The sequence below is a fragment of the Biomphalaria glabrata genome, chromosome 6 (genome assembly GCF_947242115.1).
Source record: "Biomphalaria glabrata chromosome 6, xgBioGlab47.1, whole genome shotgun sequence".
Taxonomy (NCBI): domain Eukaryota; kingdom Metazoa; phylum Mollusca; class Gastropoda; family Planorbidae; genus Biomphalaria; species Biomphalaria glabrata.
In genome coordinates this window covers 54,533,209-54,559,251 of record NC_074716.1, presented here as the reverse complement: position 1 = coordinate 54,559,251, position 26,043 = coordinate 54,533,209, and the positions used below count along the sequence as shown (strand labels likewise).

The 26,043-nt window shown below is 32.1% G+C and overlaps 1 protein-coding gene, 1 long non-coding RNA gene and 1 pseudogene across 2 annotated transcripts; 2 read left to right on the top strand and 1 right to left on the bottom strand.

Annotated features, from left to right (window-relative positions):
* Nucleotides 1–1,725: 1,725 nt before the first annotated feature.
* Nucleotides 1,726–5,233, top strand: LOC129926770 (uncharacterized). The gene is made up of 2 exons (XR_008778507.1): nt 1,726–2,013; nt 3,051–5,233. It is a non-coding gene; the product is annotated as an uncharacterized LOC129926770 (long non-coding RNA).
* A 2,028-nt stretch (nt 5,234–7,261) lies between these two features.
* On the bottom strand, nt 7,262–25,672 carry LOC106053830 (Fanconi anemia group I protein-like; annotated as a pseudogene).
* LOC129926759 (cilia- and flagella-associated protein 58-like) lies at nt 10,785–12,475 on the top strand. The gene is made up of 4 exons (XM_056032623.1): nt 10,785–11,050; nt 11,548–11,771; nt 11,965–12,070; nt 12,251–12,475. Exons 1-4 carry the CDS (start codon nt 10,937–10,939, stop codon nt 12,302–12,304), a joined length of 498 nt encoding a protein of 165 aa, XP_055888598.1. The 5' UTR covers nt 10,785–10,936; the 3' UTR covers nt 12,305–12,475.
* Nucleotides 25,673–26,043: the final 371 nt, after the last annotated feature.

Here is a 26,043-nt window from a genome sequence, read left to right as displayed (position 1 = left end):
TCCTAAATTTCGTGACATTTTGTTTTTCTATTCGCTGCTTCGCTTTTTTTTTAAAATTTCGTTCTTTATCAAAAGGAGGGCATATTTTGAGTTGTAGGCATACAATTTTTCAAGCTGTTATCGCTTGTTGGAGTATCTTTTGTTACCCCAGTTGTTTGTTTTTTTTTGTTTTGTTTTTGGACTGGTGGAACTTCCCTAATAGCCTCAGAGCTGTAGCCTATCTGTGTTTATTATTCTATTTTCTATATTTTCATTCATTGGCCTCCTTCAGTCGTAGAACGACTATGGATTCATCTCAGAGCACACTGTGGCTGTGGAGCCCTATTTTGGAGAGACACTTTCGTCCACAGATAGCGCAGGTTAAGGTGCCTTTTGCTTCGGTGGTAGAGGAGCTGGCCGTTTTTCGGATTGTACGTTTTTCTCCCTGAGCTGAGACCCATGTACTTTCACTGACCATAGCTTTCTTGGTCACTGTCTCTCTCTCCATCTGTTGCGGTCCAGAACTATGTCTTCCCAATTGTCAGTATTGATGTTCATTGATTTGAGGTCACGTTTTATTATATCTATGTAACTGAGGTGGGGGCGACCAGTTTTTCTTGTGCCAGTCGCGAGTTGACCATACAGGATGACTTTCGAGATGCGCTTGTCCTCCATCCGGCGAACATGTCCAAGCCAGCGCAAACTGCCTTGTCTGAGGGCTGTAAAGATGCTGCGAATACCTGATCACACAAGGATCTCAGTATTGCACACTTTTTCTTTCCATGTAACATTCAAGATCCTACGGAGACATCTCAAATGGAAGGAGTTCAGTTTTCTCTCTTGCTTTGCGTAGGTAGTCCATGATTCACTGCCATACAGCAGTGTACTCATAACGCATGCCTTGTAGACTTCCATTTTGGTCACCGTAGTTAGCTTATTGTTTTCCCAAAGTCTTGGTCTGAGTCTAGCGAAGGTCGAGGCAGCCTTCCCTATGCGTTTTTTTTATCTCCTCTTCTAGAGACAGGTCATCTTTAATTGTTGATCCCAGATAGCAGAATTCATTTACGGCGTCCAGCTATATTTAAGCTTATCGATTTGTGTGTCGACACCCTGGTCATTGGAGTCCGTCATATTGAGGTCTGCAAAGCGTCCTATATGTGTGCCTCAAATTTATTCAGGAGTCTTTCAATGTATTAGTTTAATGTAAATTGTATCCTCGTAGATCCTTGTTTTTGTTACCTTTTGTGTGTGTGTGTGTGTGTGTGTGTAAGTTGAAGGTCATTATAACAAGGTCAGAGTCGCTTCCAAAGTCAGCTCGACGAAAACTTCTTGTATGAATGCTTGACTAAAACGCTAGCGCAGAACCTACAGATAAGATTTGTGTTAGTGGAGCCAGGAGGTCCTACGCAGGACTTTTGTGGAGATATCTACCTTCTACAAGTTTCATTACAGATCTACTTGAGAAGACAATATACACTATAAACGCTTACGTACAGTAGCTCATACACATATGTGATTCAATGTAGTTAAGACTTTGTCCAATGAACCTCATTCACCAATCGTAAACAAACAACATTTAGTCACGTGATCTTATTGATAAAACAATGAAAAAAACTGTCGCGTGACAACCATCATGAATTAAACATGAGATCGTAAATTATATAGAAGAGATAAAGCACCAAGTGGCTAAATGTTGTTTGTTTACGATTGGTGAATGAGGTCCATTAAGCTTGTCGCAGTTAGTAATGTTGTTGAGTATTTTTGTAAAAATGAACACAATCAAATAGGCGATGACGTCATTCGTTGTATTAATATTTTATGTATTTTTTTCCTTGTCGCATAGTCTTGTTGTGACGTAATTTATCAGCTCTTATTTTGAGAGCATTTTCGTCATATTGTAATTGATAGACAAGTTGTACTTTTTTTTTGTGGTCCTGAATGATTCATGTCTTTTTTACTACTGGCCAGCCTGAGCAAACTGCCTTGGATTTTAGCCTATTAATTCTTGTTAGGACTATTTGACTCCTGTTTAGGGTGAGTTGTATTTTATATTGTACGATACTCTTTGAACGGATTCGTTCGTCTTTGTACTTTTAGACGTTGGAATCTGTTATTTATTTCAATAGGGTTTCACTGTTTTTTTTTTTTTTTATTTCATCGTTGGTTCAATACTGTGGATTCTGATACTACCCTGAACATTGTTGTCAGCATCTTTAATTGTCTGTATTGTTGGTTGGAAGTTAACGACAGTCCTTGTATGCTGCTATCATGATTTATGTTCGTAGACAGTTTCTATAGTAGGCCTACCTATTACAGAGACGAATCCATAGATTATCATAAGTTGACCTATTACAGAGACGAATCCATAGATTATCATAAGTTATGAAACTTTGATGTTGTTGAAGTCAATGTTATCAAGCAACATAATATAAGATCTTTATACCTTTACCTATCACTTAGTCTAATTGACCGTTGGGGCACCATGCAAGATTCGTCGACCTTCTTTCTCCATTCCTCTCTGACTTTTGCCCAGATTAGGCGTTTAGTCGAATCTAGGCTTTTTTAAAATCTATTTTCTAGAGTATGACTCATGTTGCACTGACTAAAACTGACTTGAACTTTTTTTGTTTAGTATCCTACATTTTCACTTGCTAGATCTAGATTCTATATCTCTATCTATTAATTCTAAATCTAGACTTTTCTAATTTGATTATTATTATAAAACATAATTCTTAAAATGCAATCTATAGACTTGTAGAAATGTCAAATATCTTCACGCATAAACAATAGTTTTTAAAGAACTACAGTAAGTCTAATGGACCGTTGGGGCACCATGCAAGATTCATCGAACGTCTTTCTCCATTCTTGTCTTTTGCCTAGATTAGGTGTTTAGTCGACTCTAGGCTTAGATCTATTTTCTAGAGTATGACTCATGTACTGACTAAAAACTGACTTGATGTTAGATCTAGATTCTATAATTTTTTTTAAGAACATTATATTTAGAAGTTTACTTTCAGAAAAATGAATTATTTCTTTTATTAACATTTTGTATTTCTTTTTCTTGATTGCAGCCCTGTTTTGAATACAACTAGATCAACAACTTCTGAAACTCCAATAATACTACCTGCAAGTGCTGCTGAAAGAAAAATAACCCTAACAGCCTTTACATTTACTACATAGATTCTAATGCTGACAACATCATTTAGATTCTAGATGCTGCCTGAAGATTTCATGTCTGTGGAATTTTACTTCTCGAGAAAAGATCTTTTCTCTTTGCAACTTCTTGTGTGGCTAAAGAGGCCAATCCTTGATACACAGCTGTAGTCACAGGTTGAGCACATGTAATCACCAGGCACCATTGCATTGTCACCTTTCTTCCTGCTGCTGTTGTGTATGGCATCTGCAATCCGAGACCCTTCCTTTATGCTCTCTCTCCATGTGGATCTATCCAGTGCCAACAAGAACCTGTGTGCATCACACATTGTAAAGGTCGAAATTGAAAAAAATATATTTTTAAGCTCTGTGCCAAAAATGCTCCTAATATTCAATGATGAGCTCTGACCAGGATAACAATCACAGATTGAATTAAATCACAATTAAATAAAAAAAGTTGTAAATCTTAATTATAAATTGAAAATATTGTCTAGAGCAAACATTAAGTGGCACTTTTGGGTAATGCTTCACAGACCAGACCAATAATTCTATTGAAAATGAAAGAACATTTACTTTTTTTTCAATTTCTGAAGTCGTATTTAAAATGCTTTCTTTCATCTGCTTTTTAAATAAGCAAGCCTTGCTAAATATTTCTTTAAATACATGATGACCCAAATTGATTTTTATGGATTTTTTCCTGTGTCAATGACACAGTAGGCCTACAAGATAATAAGCCAACAAATTGAATTTGTATAGAAAAATTGTCTCTTTTTTAAAAAAAGCAACCTATAAATGGCATTATAAAACAAACATGACAACATTTTTGGCTTGAGCCATGAATATAATATGGTTAAACTATGCCTATAGATTGGAGGACCGATGGGAATATTTAATCAAAAGAGACCATAAAATGAATAGGTGGTCAGGTTAGCTACAATGTTGCTCATATTTTAAGTAGATAAATGAAGCCATTTTCTGATGTGTAAAAATATTGATTAATGTAAGTACTAGATCCACTGGTATCTAATAAAAAAGTTTCAGTTAAATTTTATTTTATTACCTTTTAGATCATATGACCCGTGACACAAGTGTTGGAAATTAAAATGGCCTGCAGGTTGAATTAAGTTGAGCATCACTTTTCTAGACTAACATCAATACATCTGCTATTAGAAATTTTAACAATTGTTTTTATTTAGTGTAATTTCATGCTTTCTCAAGGTTATGATCCTATCACTTGTCTGAACCAGTTAGATAGGGGGTATCTTATGAATGTTACCATGGTTGCTTTTAAAATGCTTTTAATTAAAAAAAATGTATCAAGTACAATTTCTTTCCCTAGTTTGATACCACACAAAATATTTAATTTCCAAAAGTTTACAAAATTGATTCTTGATTTCAGGTACAATAAATAATTGTGCAAAGTTTCAACTTGATCCAAGATAGGGTGTGCAACAAATAAGTGTGCAAACTTTTTATCACAGTGAGTTGATATAAGCTTTAACAAAAATAAACCAATTTATGAAGTTAGATGTTTTATTTTATCTTGAGATGTCAGTAATGATTAATCATTTTGTAATTGATAGAATTATCTTTAAAAATGGTGTTAACCTAAGTGGCTTGTAATTGTTTATTAAAAGTAACCAATGGTTCCAATGTAGCTATTTGTAACTTTAAAGAGAAGTCTTTAAGAAAAATAAGAACCATACATTTTATTGACAATCTTATGTGTTGTGTGTGTCTTGGAAAATATTTTGTGTAATTGCTTTTCTTTATTATGGATGTAAAATTTAATATGATGATGTCTGTTAAGCATTAATAGTTGATAGTATTCAATTAAGCTTAAAAATGTGACAATGTGAACTAATACAGTGATGGTCAATACTGTTGTTGTGTATTCAATAATAGTTTAATTGCTTTTAGTTAGTTACAATGCTATTAATATTATAAGGCATTTTTTTTTAAATTTTTGTTTTTAATATTAGAGATAATGGTAGGCCTTTATTTGCTACAGTGTAGCAAATATACTGCACACTTATAGTATTCCTACTAGTAAATTATGTAATTTGTTGAATGCTATTAAAGAGCTTCCATATAAAATATGTCTTAACATAATTCTTTAGTTTTTATTTCATAATACTATTACTACTATTAATAATAACACCTTTATTATCCATGCAGAAAATGCCTTTACTTTAACTCTGTGAAAAATATTTACATGAACAATCCCATTAAAAAAAAAACTATCTACATTGGATTTAAAAAAAAACAAATTATACTCGCTATAGCTCTAAAAATATTTTACTTAGTTTTTTTTTACAGTGACCAATAGTTAAGACTAAAAATTAAGGTGTAAAATAATATACAATACAGTACTAAAAAAGACATTGTTATCTTGGCGTAAATAGGGCTGCTTCATTGAAGGATGTCTTTACTGCTAACTGTTGATCATTGTGCAGGCCATATGACACCCTGCTTATTAACTAAAGTGTGCTTCAAGATTCTGCAGGCTTTTCATGACTTTGCTTATTTATCGTGCAATAGTAGATCATTAGCGGAACTAAGAACACTGATCTGGAAGCAGTCAGAAACTTGTTCTATATCAGCAGCATGTACATTCCTTTGAACTAAAAAAAATAATGATAAAATAAAAATAAAAATTACATTTTAAATGCAAAATATAAAAAGTATAATGCAGAAGTTAAATAAATATAAATGATGGTATCCATATCTTGAGTCCACTTCCCCATTAATGTTTTGTCAGCTACCCTTATGAAACTTTAAACTGCATCCTCTTTGAATGCCATCTACAAGACAAAGATGATAGTGCCTAACATTTGGTTTGGCAGTTTTTTGGATAGCAGTCAATCTTGGTACTGATGCCAAGGTGGCTGGCTGATGACATTTCTCATCATAAACTATTAGCTGGTTCAACATTGTTTTTTTTTAAATACATTGACAAAGTTTAGTTTGTCTTTCCATTTTTCTCTTTTCTAGAAGTCAGCATATTTTTATATTTCTATAAGTATGAGGGAAGAGGCTTCTGCCAATGACAGATCTTTTTGGAGACAGCTTGCTACCCAATGTGCCAGAGGGGGAGGATCTAAGTCTAAAAGTATGTCCCTTGTGTCGGTGGGCTGAAATCAATCAAAACTGAAATTTAATGTCTAGCTTTGTTTTAAAAACAAATTATTTCATATAAAACTTTTGAGGAGTACACATATTGGGGCCAAGAATATTGACTGATTTGGAAGGGTGGCTAACTTGGAGCAGTCTTCATATACACAGGAGCACCTGGCTGATGATATTGATGATAAAATAAGTTAGTTTGGGATTATCTGTGATAACAATCAGCCAACTTTTTGAGAAGAATACTGAAATTATTACGGTATAAACCTTATTCATTGAGCCAAAATATCAAACTACAGCCTATGGGAAACAAAAAAGTAAACAGAGATAGAACAAGAAATCAAATGAGGCACATGGGGATGCTTTGGGCACACAATGTGAAGAACAGCAGACAACATTGCAAGACTGGACTGGAACCCAGAGAGGAAGAGAAAGTCTGGTAGACCCATGCAAACTATCACTGATGAATGTGTGTATGTATGTATAATCTATTTTTACAATCTGCGCGAATGACCGTAAGTGTGTTGGTTGTTAGACAGAGACCAGCATGTGTGATATGCAGTAAAGCTGATTAAAGTTTATGTGTTTGATCTAGTGCTTTCATTGTTTTATTTCGTTAACTAGAACTGAACCAGGGACACCTAGACATATCGAGAACTAAGGTAGATTCTATAGAGTTATTATTATAAATATAATAGGGAATCTGTGACACAAACATAGATCAAACCTGCAGACCAAGAAGGAAAGTTGGCAGGATGGAAATGGATGGGGAATAGCCCAGAACAGAGTCAGAATGTAAAGCACAGATGCGGCTCTATCTAATTTCTTATGTTGCCTTTTTTTTTTTTTATTATGCATTCATTCAAAGATAGAAAGTTCTATTTAAAATAGCTATACCATAACCGTAGGCCACAGAAACAGAGATGACTTTATATTATTTGCCCTTTGGACCACAAGGTCTGAAAGGGAAACTATATCATAATGCTTTAAAAAATCTACTTGCCATGAAGAAGAATAAAAACAGGCCATCTTTGCTGCAGTTCTTTGTTTTCTATCTGTTCCTAAAATATGGTTTCATTAAACTGTGTGCAGCTCCTAATTCTTGATCACCAGGAAATTCTCTGCATCATTATCTGAAAAACATTTACAATTAATGATTTCACTAAAGCTGCACCATGTAACAATATATATAGAATCTTAAATTCTACCAAGTCTTGGTTTTACTGACAACCAGTTGACAAATGCAGTTAACAATAATTAAACCTGTAGCTTGTCTTTATTAAATTCAAAAGAGCATTTTGGCCCACTTCAAATACCTAGGAGCTATTGTCTCAGATGAGGGAACGAAACCTAAACTACTGACAGTCCACAGCAGCCCTTTCAAAACTTAAAATAATATGGAAAGACAAAGGCTTAGCCCTCGGCACCAAAATCAGACTGATGCGCTCTCTGGTCATAGCCACATTTTTATATGCTTGTGAGTCTTGGACGCTGACTGCAGAGCTAGAGAGGAGGATCCTAGCAATGGAATTGAGATGCTACAGAAGAATCCTAGGTATTACAACAGAAGAATCCTAGGTATTACATTCAGAGACCGCATCACAAACCAAGTGATTAAAGACAGGGTTACTGCAGTGATTGGACCCCATGATGACCTGCTAACTATCGTAAGAAAATGCAAGCTTAAAATCTATGGCCATATTACAAGATCTTCGGGGCTCACAAAGAACTTCCTTCAGGGAACAGTACCAGGAAAAAGAAGAAGAGGCAGACAGAGAAAGTGATGGGAGGATAACATAAAAGAATGAACAGGCCTGCCATTGAAAGAGGTTCTAAGGCAAAAGACAGAGAGGAATGGAGAAAAATGGTCGACGAGTCTTGCATGGTGTCCCAATGGTCCAATAGACTAAGGGATAGGTAAAGGTAAAGTAATGCATAGAGCACTTTGACACATAAGAAATGTAAAGTCTAATTATTTATGTAGTTTTGTTTACCCAGAAAGTGGTTCAAAGAAGCATCAATGTTTTGGATAACTAAAGAAGTCTTTAATAAAAATAACTTGCTATTGACATGGTAGTTATCAGATGTCAAAGGTTTCACCTGCTGTTCAGTGCTTGTATTGATTTGATCTTCCAGAATGATTCTTTAATGACTCCTTGATTCCACCGAGGACTAGTACTGTAACTCTAATGTTGAAAACTGTCCTCACGTGACCTTCACTCTTTGGTTCAAACTATAACATTATAAATAAACTTACATCAGATTAGTACATTTTCCTTAAATGAACTTTTATTTATACTTACATACTACTTCTTCTTTCTAGCCAGCTTTTTGCTGCTGAGCTCAGAGCTCTTTTGCAGACTGTGCCAAGGAAAAATAGTGCTTTGTTGTCTTCAGTTGTTCAGCACTGCCATACAGGGTGTTGGTTTGAAATGGTAGTAGGGTCTGCCTAAGGTGGATTAGGAAGGGGCATTCAAAGAGGATGTGTTTTACAGTTTCATAAGGGTGGGTGCAGTGGCTACAAAGAGGTAGGGGAGTGGGATTTATTTAACAGAGGTGTTTGTCCTGTTCTTAGTTGGAAGGTTGTAGATTGCTCTTTGCAGGGGAGGAAGTTAATATTGTTCAGTTAGTTTGGAATGGTCATTTCTTTGTACATGGCTCTGCCTGTGTTTCCTGATGCCCATTGGCAGAACCACTCCTCTTTGTGACTGTTGACTAACATTGATCTTAGGGTGAGAGTTAACTGGTTGTTCCATAGTGATCCTGCCATACTTACTTTAAAAAGCTTAATGGAGTTTTATTAAAATCATTTATTGAAATATCTCTTAAATTGTACATAAAAAAAAGAAGCCACTTACTAGTTGTCATGTTACTTCTTAGATTAATATTTTGAATAGAGATTGTTGGATTTTGATAAGAATTATTGTTTTAGAGATTCCTTTTATCTCCATCGCTAATCTTAACTTTGTTCTCTATTGAATAGGGAGCAAAACAAACTTTGGACTCTCTTCCACTCTATTTTCTCATTTTACTGGCATCATGTCCCTGGGGAAATAAAAAAAGAAATTAATTTCAGCTCAATCCCAATGATCAAGGTCACTATTTGAAAAAAAATCCCTCTGGTCGTAATCCAATGATTCCCATGTTCATTTCATCAAAATCTATCAAATATTTTCAAGTCTTTGAAGTAGTAGTAAAAAATCTACTTGGTCATTGGAGACAATTACAAGATTCCCATTGTTATTTCTGTGCTGTCAGATTATTACCATTGTCAAAAGTATTCATTATATTCAACAAGATTATAATAAAATAATGACAAGTAAAATATTTTCAGAGTTGAAGATAATTACTTCCTAGTCCAAACCTCCTGCAGGACGATGGGGAATGGGAGCGGGTAGGGTTTGAACCCAGGATCATCAATAAATCTGAACGACAGTCCAGCGTACAAACCACACGACTAGGCAGACCATCCTGGGGTTTTTAGGTGTCCTAAATAATACTGCTAGTGATAATTAGTTGCTAATACAAAATAATCTTTTCCTTAGCAGTATTTTCAAAATATTCAAAAAACCTATGGATGCTATTTGTTGATGTGGACTGTCATCATGATGATTACAAGTTTGAACTCATCCCGCTGCCATCCTCCAACTCCTGTGGGAGGTTTGGACTCGAACGTAATAATCTTTATTTCTAAAGGAACTTCCAAAACAAAACAAGGGAGTCACAAATTACCCCACTGCCTTTCCACTTGCATTTCACTAAGTGAATAATAGTGGACCTTCCCCCCCCCCCAGGTGCTTTTTGACGGAGGTCTGGATTGCACTACACCAGACGGAGGTCCTTGTCTCACTACATTCTAATACTAGACATAAATTCATCATGAAGTGTTTTTTTTCTGGATCTGGTGAATGTGATATCAAGGAGTGGAGTATAATTATTGTCATCAAATAAACTTTATATTTTGTCTGCCAAAGTGGATTTAAGTCAGTCTGTCATATCTATGTTTGTCATGTGTGACTCCAGGAAGCACTTAACTAGTATTCCATGACATTCGCATTAATAGTAACCAGTCTTATGTGTAATATTATAATACTACGTCAACACACACTTAACGCTGACATATGCATGGTTCTTAATTTGAAATAGATTTATGCATGAGTGCAAACTCTCAACCATAGTTAATGGCTTGTATAACATTTTTTAAAATGACTTTGCTATTTAATCCTCATTATTGTAAATTATTGCATTTAATATTTTTTTAAGTTTACCGTTTAGAGCTATCCTGATATTGTGTGAACTCATCTTTCAGGGGGCCTAGGCCTAACCCCAAGAGATCATTAATATGTAAAAACACAACCCTAACACTAAGCATCTCCTTGCAATGTTTGTTTAGGTCTTTATCACAACTCACCCTAGCCCTAGAGTGTTCAAGGTAGTGAGATCTTCTTCTACAGAAATGGGTCTTTATTGTTGTCTGACATCATAGATATTATTCCTTTATTGACTGGATGTGATGGAACAGACCCTGAGTAATACAATGAAGAATGATTAGGACTTACTTCTGGTTCATGAACAGTGATTATCATTGATTTTTTAACACTTTCATATATTTTTTCATTCAAAGTAAGGTTAACCCAATTAATGTAGGAAATCTGAAAGTAATAAATTGAAAGCTCTTATGGAAGATAAAAAATCCAAAATATTGGTTATGACAGAAGAAATAAGAATTATGATTTCTCAATTACGAAAAGCTCTGGCCACTATAAAGGAATATAGGTGTTACATTGACATGGTAATTTTATTATAATTGCAATTTATAAATCATGTTGCTTAGAATTAACACAGTAACTGCAATGACCTAATATAGTTACTTTTTTTAAATATATATTTTATACCTCTAAAGGTACAATAATGTGAAACAAATTATTCTATAGATGTAGTTCAAAATTGATGGTAAAAAACTTGTTGATAATATGGTTATTAGTAAAAGGATGTTTACTTAGTTATGAGAAAAAAAAAATACTTTCCAACATTGCATTTTGCCAATATATTCAACTTTTACATATTTACAATACATTAAAAAGTATAATTTCAACCAATTAAAATGTATTCAAGATACAATGCCATTACAATTTTTTTAGTAGAATCCTCAATTTTGTCCATTATCGAACTTACAGTACATATCTATGTATCAAAACTTATTCAAAATTACTGTTTTAAAAACAATAATTGTGTAACCTGGCTGTTCATAGAATAAGTGAAACAGAAGACTGTGACTTTAATTTTCAGCTGAGAAGAAAGAGAGATCTCTTTGGAGCCCGACTAATAGAATCAAACATTCATGTTGGTTTATTCAAAAGAAAAATTGATAGGATTGAAAAAGTCATGAAGACATCTGCCTCTGACTACCTTAATATGAACAATGATTCTTATATGCTTAAACTTGAAATAAAAAATTTGAGAAGAAAACTGAAGAATCATGAGATGTGTGAATTCACAATCACTACATTGAGGTAAATAATTTTAAATAAATTTTTTTTCACAAAAACATACTCTAAATCTTGACTTTAAGAACTATACTGTTTTTGTTTTTTTTAAACAAAAAAAAAATTAATATGCACTGTAGCTAAAAGGTTGAATTTTATTTTATTTCCTTACAAAAACTCAGATGACTTAAGACTTTTTATTTTCTCAACTTGTCAACAGACAAGAGCTTTCCAAAACTGCCAAGTTATTAGAACTAGAAAAAGCTAGAAATGTTGCTCTAGTGGCCACTAAGGAACCAATAGTTCACAGATGGAGAGCACTGCTGGTGAGCAGATTAGTCATTTAATAGAGCAAAGACAATAAAATGTATCCTTAACTTTCATTCAGTTAGAGAAAAAAAAATCTTTATAAAGTGTAAAAAAAAAAAGCTCGCCAGAAATGACATTCAAGTAAGACATTTAAATCATAGTCAAATGTAAAGTTTCTTTCCACTTTTTATGACCAGGCTGCAGATCCATCCAAGTATGAACTTCATGTCAAAATCAACAGACTCACTTAAAGGCTCATTAACAAAACTACTGAAGTTGTTGAGAAGGAACAAATGATCCATAAAAAAGATCTTTGCTTTTTTGAGCTTCGAGCCCTTTTAGAGCGCCGTTTAGATCCTAATCTGACTGCTGAAATGTCCCTGGCTAAAGCCATAATTAGAAAACAACGTAAGCAAATGCAAGTAAGTCATTCCTAGATTTCTATACTTTAAATATAGTGAGGCCATAAAAAAAAATACATACATGATGTTGCAAAGAGCTATGGATCTATAAAATACCATTGATTGGATTAGCTTCAAAGTGGAAGGACTAGAAAACTTACAAAATCAGACTTTTTTTTTCAGAATTGGGAAGACACATTCCCAGCAAAATGGTTGGCTTAGACTTATAAATAATCATAATATACATTTATTTAGGAAAATACTACTAATTAGCCTCACTTCGCTCTAGAGATTCTGTTATTAGCAGGTCAATTCTGTATTGATAATTGGTTATTTTATCCCAAATTCAAAATCAAACTTCCAAGTAATCATTTGTTTTTAAAGAGTTATTAGTTAGAGGAAATTCAAAGGTTCATAAAGTGCAGAGAAAATGCTTAGTTTTACAAAAAAAAATCCTTAATTTCTGTTTGTGAAGAAAGCTGCATTTCATAAAAGTTTTATAAATTTAATAAGATTTTTATGAACAGGGCCGAAATTAGAAAAAAAATTTGTGAAAAATTATAGTAGATTTCAATGATGCTTATAGTATTTTTTTTATTTAGCCACGATAAAGAATATATTTTTCTAACTCAAAAATTCTGATATAATCAAATACAATAAGAATTTCAAATCTTTACAAAATCATACTTGTGCATTAGTTTTGTCATTTCATTTAACTGTCAGTTATTTATAATAAAGCTTTTAAGATAACTAAGAATTGATACAGTTTTTGATTAAATCAGTAAAATTTAATTAAGCAAAACTTTTTATGCTAGGCACTTACAGCTGAGATCAACATGAATATTTATGATTTAGAACAAAAAGACATTGAATGCAATAAGAAACAACAAGAACTGGATAAAAGCAAAGCTAAAGTTGTACAACAAAGAAAATATCTCAAGTAAGTAGGTCAAGGTTCTATCTGACTTTCAGATAGAACTGCTGTGAGTTTGTTGTCTAGTAAGAAAAAAAACAACATTCATGTAAATAGGGTTGAGTCTTTTGTCTTTTTCAGTTTACAGAAAAAACCTTTACCACCAATTGCTGTGAAGTCAATGTCATGTACAGGATCCAAACTGAGAGTACTTCCATTACTCCAAATGTTCAACTAAAATGATGGAATAAACAAAGCTGACAAAATCATGTTATGTCTCCATACATCACTTTTAAAGTTAGCAAAGGAAATACAAATGTAGGCAAACATTGATTACATCTCTGGAAGGTGTCTCTATGTAATATTAAATAATGTTTACTGAACACAAATTTTGATATTTTTATATATTTTGATATTTGATTTATTTACCAACAATAAAGTCAGAAGAGAGTAAAAAAAAAAATGAGCTATAGCTAAATGTTTCTGGTTGTCTTTTTCTTTTTCTGTGGTGGTTGATGTTCACTTTTCTCTTCTTCAACTGGTCTCTTGTTTTCTTCATCATCATCATCATCCTCATTTGACTCCTGTCAACATTTAATGTCACAGGATTAGTTTATAAAGGCACTGTTTTAAGGTACTTGCTCAGTCTAAAACTTAGGTGCAAGTCCTAACAACAAAAGTAATATGAATGTTTATGTTTTTAGTTTAAACATTTAATACACTAAGGCTAAATAATTTAGATCATTTTGATTCAGACTTGTCTTTCTCAAAGAGAAGTGAATAGTGCAAAGAAATACATTGCAAATAGGAAGTACAAAAAAAAAGTAAAGTTCCCCTTTCAGACCCTGTGGTCTATAGGGCAGATGATGTAATGGTCATCTGTTTCTTCGGCCTGTGGTTAACGAGGGTGTCATGGCCAGCGTAACCACCAACTGCCTTTACTTTTCCCCAACCAAATATGAAGTAAACCACAATAAAATATTCAAGGGAGTAAAAAAATTATTTTACAGGGCTATTTCCAAACTACTTCAAATAAGAACTGACCTGAACTTCATTTTCTTCTGGCTCTTTAGAATTATTTTCCTCAGTTTCACTGTCATCAGAAATTCCCTGCTCAACTGCTGTATGCACAGTTTCTGTATTGATGCGAAAATCTCGAGATGTTGATCTTTTAAAATTCTCTGCTAAATTGACCTGACAATATAAGAAATGTTATTCTCTGATTCTTTTGCAAAAGCATAGTAGTAAAAAACAAGGTACAAACATAGGTGCAATATGAATGTTTATGTTTTGATGTATTAGCTATAAGCTAATTCTTTATAAACAATGAATTACTGTGGTAATCTAAGTGTATAGGTAGATCTAATGTTTTGATTAAACTCAAAAGTTGGAGACAATACAAGATGTAGATTATAAAGATATTTCTTTAAGAACTATACCTTGGACTTTTTGCTCAGTTGAATTAAGAATTTTTTCCAGTAGCTCTATAGTGCAAATGAGACTGGGTACCAAAGAATTACAAACTCAAGATTTGAGAACAAGAACACTATCATCTTACAACTACAAACCACAACGTTAATTTAGAAATGTTTTCATAGGGGATTTCACTAATGCAACAATTTTAAATGAGTAACAAGTCACTTAACTATTCCTTTCTGATGTGTTGTATTTTTTTTCTTTCCTTTTTTCTCACTATCTTCAGAGACATCTGATTCTAAAACATACAAATTAATTATATTTTTTGTAGCAATGTACGTATAAATGAAAGCTTATGTTCCATACAAATAAAACACACAAAAAAAGTGTTTTAGAAAAGAAAGCAAGTACGTAATTAAAAATTATTTCACATGATATTAGAAAATATCTATGACTTCAAACAACAGTTAAATTAGGAAAATAACATAGAGTATAATAATGTAATGTCCAAAAAACAATATATAAGTTGGCAAAAGTGAACATTTTCCAAAGCAGTTTTCAACATGATTTAAAACTAGATAATATCAAGGTTTTTATTTCAACCTTCAAAATTCACATTATAATTCACACACTTTCAGGAATGGATTTCTATAGCCCTTTGTTGTTTTTTTGTTCAACCATTAAACAGGCAGGGACACCCCTTATGTAAGCATTTAAAAAAAAAATATTTGTAATTGTATCCATTAGTTGTAGAAAATACATGTGCTACACTTCACTGAAAATTTTTATTTATTTTGACCAGAGCTTTTTTGTCTGGACATTAACACACGCCTTCATACAGCCATTTTATACATGGAAAAAAATCAATTTGTTTCTATCAAAAGTTAATTTTTTCAACCTCCATTAAAAGAAGATATTCAGCTAGCTCAGTATTCACACATATTTACAATTGCAAGGCAGTGATTTAAAAAAAAGTATTATTTTGCATTTTTTACATTAAAACAAACATTTGAGAAAATTGATTGCAGGTTGTTTTGACATGAAGTGCATTATAAGTTATAACAGGTTCAAATTTAGTATTTTTTAAAATCACCTTCCTGATAGGAGAATTAGTGAAGTGAGTCTAATAATCTGCAATATTACACAAGTTTATACAGTTTCTGACATGTAGCCCTTAATTAAAAATACTGCAGCTATCTGGCCCATGACTCAGTTAAAAACAACAACTGATCCCTTGTAGCAGAAATGAAACAGAAAAGGAGCTGCTGAAGCACTTATCTTATTTATCCCCTATCTTTCCCTTACTTAGAATGCAGCCTGATTAAGAGGCATTGTAAGCCACATGCACTGCTAGTACAGTCAGTGTCAGTGCCAAACGGCCCACATGAATAACAAAACTGGTCCTCATATACCATAAATGAATTAATTTACTATATCTAAAAAATATTACATGAATATCTACTACTAAGAAAACTATTTTAATTTGGATATTTCTGATAAAGAAGGACTTGTTTATGGCTCTTGATAAAAGTGAAATGCTAAAAAATATTTCCCACAATAAACACAAATTTTTGCACTAATTTTCTTCTAGGCAAAAAAGCTGTCTATTTCCACTGAGATTTTGAACATAACATATTGAACATCAATAACTTTTTACTGTAAAATTTGTATACAACTGTTTGTCTTTGGATTTTTGTCAAGCTCAAAAAAGTTCTATGTCATTCACCACATTGAATTATAGACACAAAAATTAAACTACAAATTGAAGTCTTACTATTAATGTTAAGTTTGACTGAAGTGCATGTGCCAAGTGTTCTATCTTGTGGCCATATGGTCAGTATTTAAGTGACTCACCTGGACATAGATGATCATGTTGTAAGTCTGGGGTGTAAGTTGCTGACTCACAAGTCGAACTAATTTTTCAAACCTACTACCAAGATGGCCGGCTTTGTTAGTATACAAGCTAATATACTGGCAAGAAATAAATAATGAGTCTTTATGCACTGATATATTTAAGAGATATATCATCATAACTTAAAAAAACAAAAGTATCTTTGATATGTCGATATTTCATACATTTTACCAATCAAACTTGTGCATAGTTGCTTATAATGAGATCACAAAACATGGTGTGAGGCTAATCTTGTTTATTCAAATAAAAGAACAATTTTTTAAAAATAAAATAAAATTCCATAAATGAACATGCTGTATGTTATAAGATCTTAAATGTGTGTGTGTGTATGACAGTAAGTTCTGAAAACATGCAGAAAAAATTCATGCTCGCCTCAATGACTTACATGTTTGGTAAGTGAAGTGAGAACATTGAAGAGTTTTGTCAACAGTCTTTAACATGGCATGTATACATGGGCTGGTAGTCACTGCAGAGTGTGTCAGCTCAATGAAACTGTTGATTAACAGCCCAAGTCTAATGCAGATAGATCTGTCCAATGTTTCAACTTGGGTTGCTGTTTCTGCATTTAAAAAAAAAAATTATTTAGAGACTCATTTGGTACGGAAGTAATAAGCCCACAGAAATAATGACAGGATATTATGAACACATTTACTTAGATACATGATGCGGGCTATGAAAACATGAACTTGACATATATGTATGTCTTTTATCTATTTATTAACAATCAATTTAATAATATACCTTTATGAATTTTTTTTTGGTCAGTGAAAAGTGTTAAATCTTTTTTTTTTTTTGTTGCATTCTAGTAAGTCATTGACTTCGATTTGTGAATTCCAACCTGTGTTTCACAAGCCTATAGGCCTTAGCATTTGAACGATTAAAAAGATAATATTAATTAACAATCAAGATTATAATTTTAAAAAAAAATATATCTACAGGCTAATGTTTTAAAAATCAGTTTATTTTACCTTCCTCTACACAGGTGTTAGCAGCCAACATATTTGCCTTGTGACATTTAATAACACTGTCAATGTCATCTAAATCAGCTTCCAGATATGTCAAGGTCAAAATCAGTATGCCAGAGATGGGACAAATGTTGGCTTTAGTTACTGCGAAATGAGTATTCTGTTCAACTTCACAATCCTTAAAAACAAAGTCCTTGTATAAATTACCACAGGAGCTCAATTCTAAAAAGTTAAATTATTCAAATATTAAAACAACTTGGACTAAAAAAAAGAACTAACTGGAAAAAAAAGGACTAAAACAAAAAAGATTTTGGCTAAGGATTCTATTAGCAAAGAAAAAAAGAAATTGAAAAGTATTGGGTTTCTTGACATACCTAATAAGCAATAAAGTAAATAAAAATTATTTGTAGATATATCTATAGGAGATTATTTAAGGATTGTGTGAAATAACAGTAACTCACCTGATCAATATCCCCTAATTGACTGTGAATATCTTGACAAAGACTTAACAATATTTGTGGTAAAGACTTAGTCTGTTTGGAGAGTTGCAACATTAAAGAAATTAAATGACGACAGGTAGCTGCATCATCTAAATAGGAACACACACAAAAAAGTTACAATAAGACTTTGATTTTAATCTACAAGCTGGTAATTACCAGCTATATAATAGGAAGGATAATATACAGTCAAGTATTAACCAGTCAGGTATTCAGTAACTGACACAATATAATCATATACTAACCTATGGGGTGCTCAATAGCAACTTTTTGAAGCCAGTTAAATGTCTGTTGGTATTCCTCCCCATGACTTGGCAGATGATGAACTAAATGAGCAATGATAGAGAATAATGTGAAGACCTCCTTCAGATTCTGTGAGTTTTTATTTTCATTTAAAATAGTGACCACCAATCTCTAAATGTTGAAAAGAAATGTAATGGTAAAATAACTGAATATATTAAATGAAATTAAAGCAGTTAAAAGTTGTTTTAACAATACATGCCATATTACTGTATGAAGATTTGTGGTATCGGTTATATCTCCTCCTAAATCTTTCACTTCTAAGTTAATTCTGTTTATTATGTTTGGTACTCTTACTGCTTACACGCTTACTCTGTTTTTTTCTGTGATAAAAAATTGCTTTTATATTTTCAGTAACTTTCATTCTTTCTAGACCCTAAGCCTGAACTCTGAACTCAATTTTGATACATTTTACAATATCACAATGAAACAAGAATACATAAAAAATACTTTAAAAAAACAACCAACAAAGCTTATATTAAGTGCAATTGTATCAATTAGTTTCGATCAGTCATGTGATTACATTTATAATAGATCTAGAAATCTTTGTACTAATTGTTTTTGCTTAGCATAATTTCATGCTTTATTTCTCTCAATGCACTATGATCCCATCACTTGTCTGGACCAGTAAAAAAAGGAGGAGAAAAAGGAGTATCTGGGCGAAATTTTTTGTGATCGCTTCTTTAAATGCATTTAAAAAGAAACAACTTGTTCACTCAGGGTTCAAGCCTCCTCAAAGGGGACTAATTCAACTTATACCACCACATGTCAAGTATGATTTCTTTCGCTTGTTCAATACCAAACAAAATAATTACCAATAGTTATTTAACTAATTGGTTCTTTTTTTATTGATTCTTGGTTTGTCAGGTACTAGAAATAATTGTGCGAAATTTCAACTTGATCTGAGATTGGGTGTGGGAGAAATAATGAGTACAAACATTTTACCAGACAGAGTGAGTTGATATAGGCATTGTGAAAAAAATTACTTTCATATATATATATTCAAAATTTAATTTTAATAAATTTGCATGTTTTGAGCATCCATGGACTTATCTCTAATATTAGCAAGTATTTTATCTATCTTAAAACCATAAGAATAACATTTGTACCATTAATGTTAAATACCTGAAACTTCTTAATGTGATTGTGAATCTTTTCATTTTTTTGTGATGTCCTTAAACGTTCTTTCATTTCTGTTTCCTTCTCTACACAAAGGGAAACAAATGTCACAATGAACTGAACTGAACAAAAGCTTATAAATTATAACATAGATCATAAATTATTACAAAATGCTTCATTGTTTTTAATATTCATAATCAAGTGTAATTTCTATTTTATTTATCAATAAGTAAAAAAACAACACTAAATCACCTAAACTGGACAAACACTGAAGAACTGCATTCTGCCCATTTTTACAAGCCATTTCAATAACCAAGTTCAATCCTTCTAATATTTGGCTGTTTAATTTTCTCTCTTTTTGATCTGTGCTATCTCCTTTTTGTTGGTTATCAATATAACTGATGTAAAGTAGTCTGAAAAATCCAAACATATTTGTGCAATGCAAAAGTCTTACTATTTAATGACATTAGTCAAATTAATATTAACATCTACATATAATTTTTTAAAAAAAAGGACCACTGTTTCTAAAAAAACAAATGTTAAAGTAACGCACCTTCCAATATTAAAACACACTTTTAAAAGTTTTTCTTTGCTTTGAGTTTCTCCCTCACATGTTCCCTTACTTGCCACTTGGCCTAGCTTTTGAACAGCAATACTTAATATATAGGTCAGGAAATCTTTGTTCTGTATCAGCTGATCTATTCCATTTTCTTCCAGTTCTGGTCTCTCATCACTGTAATAACATAATGTATTTTGAATAAGTGTGATTAACAATGATGTTACAGATGTAGAATTTCAAATATTTAAGGAAAGTTGTTCATTAAAAAAAAAATTTGCATTTCATTGTTTCAAGTACATGTGTACAACAAAGCCTACTGGGAGGAAGATTTAATTAATGTTCTATTATAAGGTCATTGACAATATAGAGTGTAAACACAAGAAGCATGAACAAAATGTTTTCTGAAGTTTTCATGTCAACTGGCAAACATCAAAATGTGCCCTTATGAAATGGAGCAATATTTGTTCTAGTTCAATGAGACTTCTAAAAATTATTTTTCATGAAATGTTGATCATTATCAGATTAATAGTACTTGATCATTATCAGATTCTAAAAATAAAATAAGAACTAATGTAAAAGTTTACCATATAATGACAGTGAGAAATTTTAAAGCTATAAGACTGTTTGGTGTTTTGGTTGTGGAAGTTTTGTTTTTCTTGCCAGAAGATGCTGCAGACTTTTCTTTCACTACTGTACTAAGTTGAGCATGCTTGGTGAAAAGCTGAAGCACTTCCTTGCAACTTTCAATGCTGTTACACAGACAAGCTCATTAAATACAAGATTGCAAAACTAGAATACTATTTTTTTTTTAAATAAAAATAGAAAAGTAGAAATATCATTTTCATTTCTTATTTCTGAACAGTCTCTCACCTGTATTTTCCCATTTCAAAGGTAAATTCCATTAAAACTTCATAAAGTCCTAAAAGCAATATTGCATTGATATTATTTTTAACACCTACACCTGTGGCTAGTGAAAAATCAGCACTCTTGTCCTAAAAAAAAGACATAAATTATATTTTTTTTTAAAGTTCAATATCCTTTAGTAGATAATGGAAAATGTGTGATTGGATATCATATTTCTAGACCATTTATTTTCAGAAAACCAATGAAAATCTTCTTACTCTACATAATTCAATGCTATTTAATTATTACTATTGCTTATAAAAATGCAAGTCACGATTACATTTCTAGATTATTTGTTCATAGTAAATGTAGATCTAAAAGTGATTTCTATTACAGTTCAACAATGTTATCTATACAAGTAACATTCTGTTTATAGGGGAAAAAAAAAGCATTAATATTGAATATGAAACTCTTGAGTAGGTTATAATATTTTTGCAGATCTTCAAACTGTGCTAAAATATTTCTATAGTTTGCAATGTAATTTAATTTAACATTTTTATCATCCAATCCAATCCTAAAGAAAAAAAAATTGTTTTATTGAAAGAAAATAATGTGGCAATTTTTATTTGACATCTTATACTTTTTTGATGTACCCAATCAAAATACAAGTTTCAAAGCAAAGATCATTCTTCATACTTTGTGTAGATAGATTGTCACATCTCATTTTTTTTGTACCCTTTACCCCTTGATTAGATATTTCAATACCTCTATTTCACAAAAAATATGCATGGAATGCTCATCTGCTATTAGCATATGCTCTTTAAGAGTCTTCAAAATGATATGCCCAAATAATCCAGGCCTGATTATAGTCCAGGATGGTAAATGACTAGAACAGAATTTTAACATCAGAGATGGAGAAAAGAAACAAGTTTTCCAGCAATGATAATTGTCCAACTTACAGATAGCAATAAACAAGTCATTATTATAATGGCAATGTCTTTGATTCCAAACATTAAAAATGAGTGCAGTGTTTCACATGAGTATGCAAATCCAGTTGCAACCTGCATATTTTCCCACATCTGATGCAGACAAAACTGTAAGGAGTCTATTTAAGTCTTTTTTTTTTTTTTTTTTGGACATCTTCTGCACCAGTCTTCTATAATAAGGCTTTTTCTTTAGGCCTCAAATTTGTGTGTATGTGTGTGTGTGTGTGGGGGGGGGCAGCTGTCCTCCTTTAAGCTCGCATAAGAAAGATCACCTTTGGCATGTGGTCATCCCCCATGCGGGATAAATATCTGACCAAGTGCAGCAGTCAAATGGTAAGTATTTCTTCCCTACTGCCCACATTGATCTCCAGCAGAACATGGTTATTTGTAAGGTTATATGCCCATTATGGAGCAAAGGCACCTTTACTGAAAACGTTCTGTAAAGAAGCCTGCTTTATAAACATTGATTTTTGTTAAGTGAAGAAGCCTATTCCACCACAACTTACCAATTCAAAATCTTCCATTTCTGCTTCAATAACTCTCTTAGTCAAAGTAACTAACAAGTTTTGAAGTTTCTGGAATGTCTCCTCACAGCCATCTTGGTCATCATCTTCAGTTTCAGTTGACTTCTTTTGGCTCTGGATGTCCTGAGACTTTCTAAGGCATTGTTGAGCACAGCCAACCAAATGGGCCTGTAATCAACAGAATGCAATAATTTAATTTCATTTTGTTCAAAATAATTTCCTTATGATGACTGCAAAAACATCAAAACAAGAAATTTTGCATCAATGAAAGAAACCTAATTACTTTGTAGGACATGGTCTGCTTACTGGAATGTCTAAATATCCTGATGGATGCTAGGAATGTTATATTATGGCTTTAACTGGATCAAAGCTGTGTTTTTAAGAGCAGATCACAAATACCATTGGAGTAGTGGGCACTGCCTAAGACTCACTAAATAAAAGTATAATTAAAAATGTTCCAAAAGGTTCTTTTTAGCTAAGGTTAACATGAATATTCACTAATACGCAATAGCAATGCATATTTTTATTATTATGTATAAAGGCTTTAGACATAAGTGCTGTTATATACTAAGATTTGTGATACTTTAACTCACCAAAGGCTCTGCTAAATAAACTTTGTCTCCATGGGTAATAATGCAGGGTTCTAATCGTAGTGGTGGCTTTACATCTTCATTGAATTCATATTTCTTCAGCTGAATAATACATTTTAAAATGCACTCAAGAATGTTTTTAGTTGATTTTTATGTATATTGTTTATAATTATTGTTTATAAAAAAAAACTAATTAATATAAAGAGATTCAGTTGAGTCAAAAAATATTCTTATTTTACTTTCTGTGTTCATGCTAGTTAAATATCAAGTTTTATTGGCAGAGCTTCTCTTTTTGTCTTTCAAACCTACATAGCATTCTGTGAGGAACACTTAAGTCTCTCATTGCTTCATAGGATAGAAATATTATACAAATGCACTGACATTAATTTTACCTGAAAAAACAACAAGTCCAGTACTGGATTCATCAACTCAGAATTCCTATGCAGAACTTCACACAGACCCTAAATTGTCAATTATGATATAAATCTTAAAAGTGAATATTTCAAGTTTGAAGTAAAAAAAAATAGTTGATCAACAAAATTAGTAAGGACATTTTTTTGTTGTTTACTTGTTAAAAAAAGTATTAATTTGAAAAATTTATTTTAAAAGAGAAACATTATTTAATTATTTGGTCAATAAAGATTGCTTTTTTTTAAAAGAGAGAAGAAGAAAGCTAGATTGGTAAATCTTAATTCCTCTGACAGAGCAACAACAATTCACAAAATGTTAAAAAAAAACATAAGAAAGTATTTTTCATTGCCCATCATTGCAAACAATTGTAAGCTGTAGTACACACAAAATTGTACAAATTAAAACAATACCATTAAGCATAAACAGCTAATTGAAAAGCTAAAATGAAATGCTTACAACTCAACCAATAATGAGAATGATATCTCCTATTTCCCATTTTAAAAATTTGTGTATAATTCCTAAGCAAAGAGAGAGTGCCTATTTGTTTATTTAAAGACACTACTAACCTGATATATATTTAACCGGACATCCACATGTTGAGTCAAACATCTGGAGAGGTTACCAATGATCTCCAAACACAAGGCTTCATTGCTGGCAGGGCTATAACTTGAATGGACATCTGCCTGTATCTAACAATTTCAACATAATTGACAATAAATTAGAGTCAGCTAATGAATAAACAAAATATTTTTTTGTTGAGAACCAATTAGATAATAATACAAAAAAGAAACCTTTATTTATAAAATAAAACTTAAACTATAAAATAAATGCATTAAGAATGAATTACTTGACTCAATGAGATTGGCTGACTTATCTGACTAGATGGAAGTGCTCCAACGACACGAAAATGTTTCAAAATCATGAGAAATCCTAATGCACCTATCTTGCGTGAATCTAAAGGTCTTTGAATCAAAGATAAGAACATACTAAATAAATTAAGATAAGCTTTAATGATGATCTAAAACTAAATAAAGAGCCATGTATACTAATCTAAAAAAAAAATAGATGGAAAATATTTCTTATAAAACTAAATGGACACATCAAACAAGTTTATTTCACATGCACATATAAAGAATAATAAAAAAGCTTTCTGAAGCTTTGGGGAAGATCTCACACTAAAAGGTTATTCTGCTCTTTGATAACATTTTGATTGGACTCTACAGAGCTAAAAAAGTGAAAATGTTTTATTTGGTTTTAAAAATGTTATGTTTATCACTTCTTCTGTAATCTGTACACAACATACCTCTAAAAGATTGCTATGTATGGATTCATCTACATTTTAAGGAGCTTATTCTAAAGAAAGATTTCAAAAAAGTTGACAAAGATCGCCATTTTCACTCAATAAAATCTGTTAATGTTTTTAATGGTCTCACATTAGTTCAAGTCTCTGTTGTGGATGAGCTTCTTCATGATATAATGTGAGAGTATGACTGAGGCTGCCTATCAGTTTGTGTATCATCTTATTAATAGTATTTTAGTTAGTTTTTTTTTTTAGAGATTAACATAGATGGAAAAGAACAGAAATACAATATCCATGGGTTGGGTTATGGTGGAGTAGGAGGCTAAAATGAATAGCTTATAAATAAAGTCATAAAATGTTTACCTTGAAAACATGGCTTTTCTCAGGTTTAAAATAAGCGTATCTTTTAAGAATGGGCTAAGCTTTAGCAGTGGTTGTAAGGCAGAGAGTAGTCTTTCTGCAGATTTGGGATTCATTTTATCTAGCTTCTCAAACAAAATGCAAACTTTGCTGGTAGATTCAAGAAGAAGTTGTGGTGATGATGTGACTATGTCTGACTGTAAGAAAACATGAATATTGACATTTGAAGATTCTTAAAAGGTTTTTATATTTGTTAATTGCTGTAGTAGGGGATTAGATTCTGTGTATAAAAATTACCCTGTGAACTAACGAAAAAAGAATATGTCACTAACTAACTAGAAGAGTAGAAAGCCAAGACAAAAAAAATATATTAAGATGTCGTGTGCAGATGAAGAAAGTTTCATTGGGTATTTTATTGACACATTGGGCAAAGGAAGTCTCTGTTACCAAAGGACACTTCAGTCATTGTTTATGATGCTTTTGCCTTACTGTTTCTTTTTGTTGCCTTTTTGTTGTTCCCCATTATAGAGTCTAATGTCTATACCTATGTCTAATGATATTTATACTTTATCTTTATGTAGTTGCTCATTATTGGTTTGCCATTAGAGTTTCTGTGAAGTGGTGATTATAAGGAGTTCATATTTGTCTCTTGTATGGGCTCAGGCTTTGGACTTTGTCAGGCTTGATCTGGGTGTAGACCACTGTGTAGAGATGCTCTGTAGGCTTTGCATAGGCCTTACTAGTTGTGGACAGTGTGCCCAATATTTTATCTATACCATTGTAGCGCCTTCATGTTACGCAGAGTTACGCTATTAGTTTTATTAATGTGTGTATCTTTGAATGAATACTTAAGATATAATATAATTTTCCTTCATTAATTGCTATTCATTAAAG

Excerpts from the sequence above, each read along its gene's own strand:
- LOC129926759 (XM_056032623.1), top strand. The coding sequence starts at position 10,937 with ATGGAAGATAAAAAATCCAAAATATTGGTTATGACAGAAGAAATAAGA. Across the intron at positions 11,051-11,547 it reads ATAGGTGTTACATTGACATG|CTGAGAAGAAAGAGAGATCT; the intron begins GTAATTTTATTA and ends TTTAATTTTCAG. Across the intron at positions 11,772-11,964 it reads TTCACAATCACTACATTGAG|ACAAGAGCTTTCCAAAACTG; the intron begins GTAAATAATTTT and ends ACTTGTCAACAG.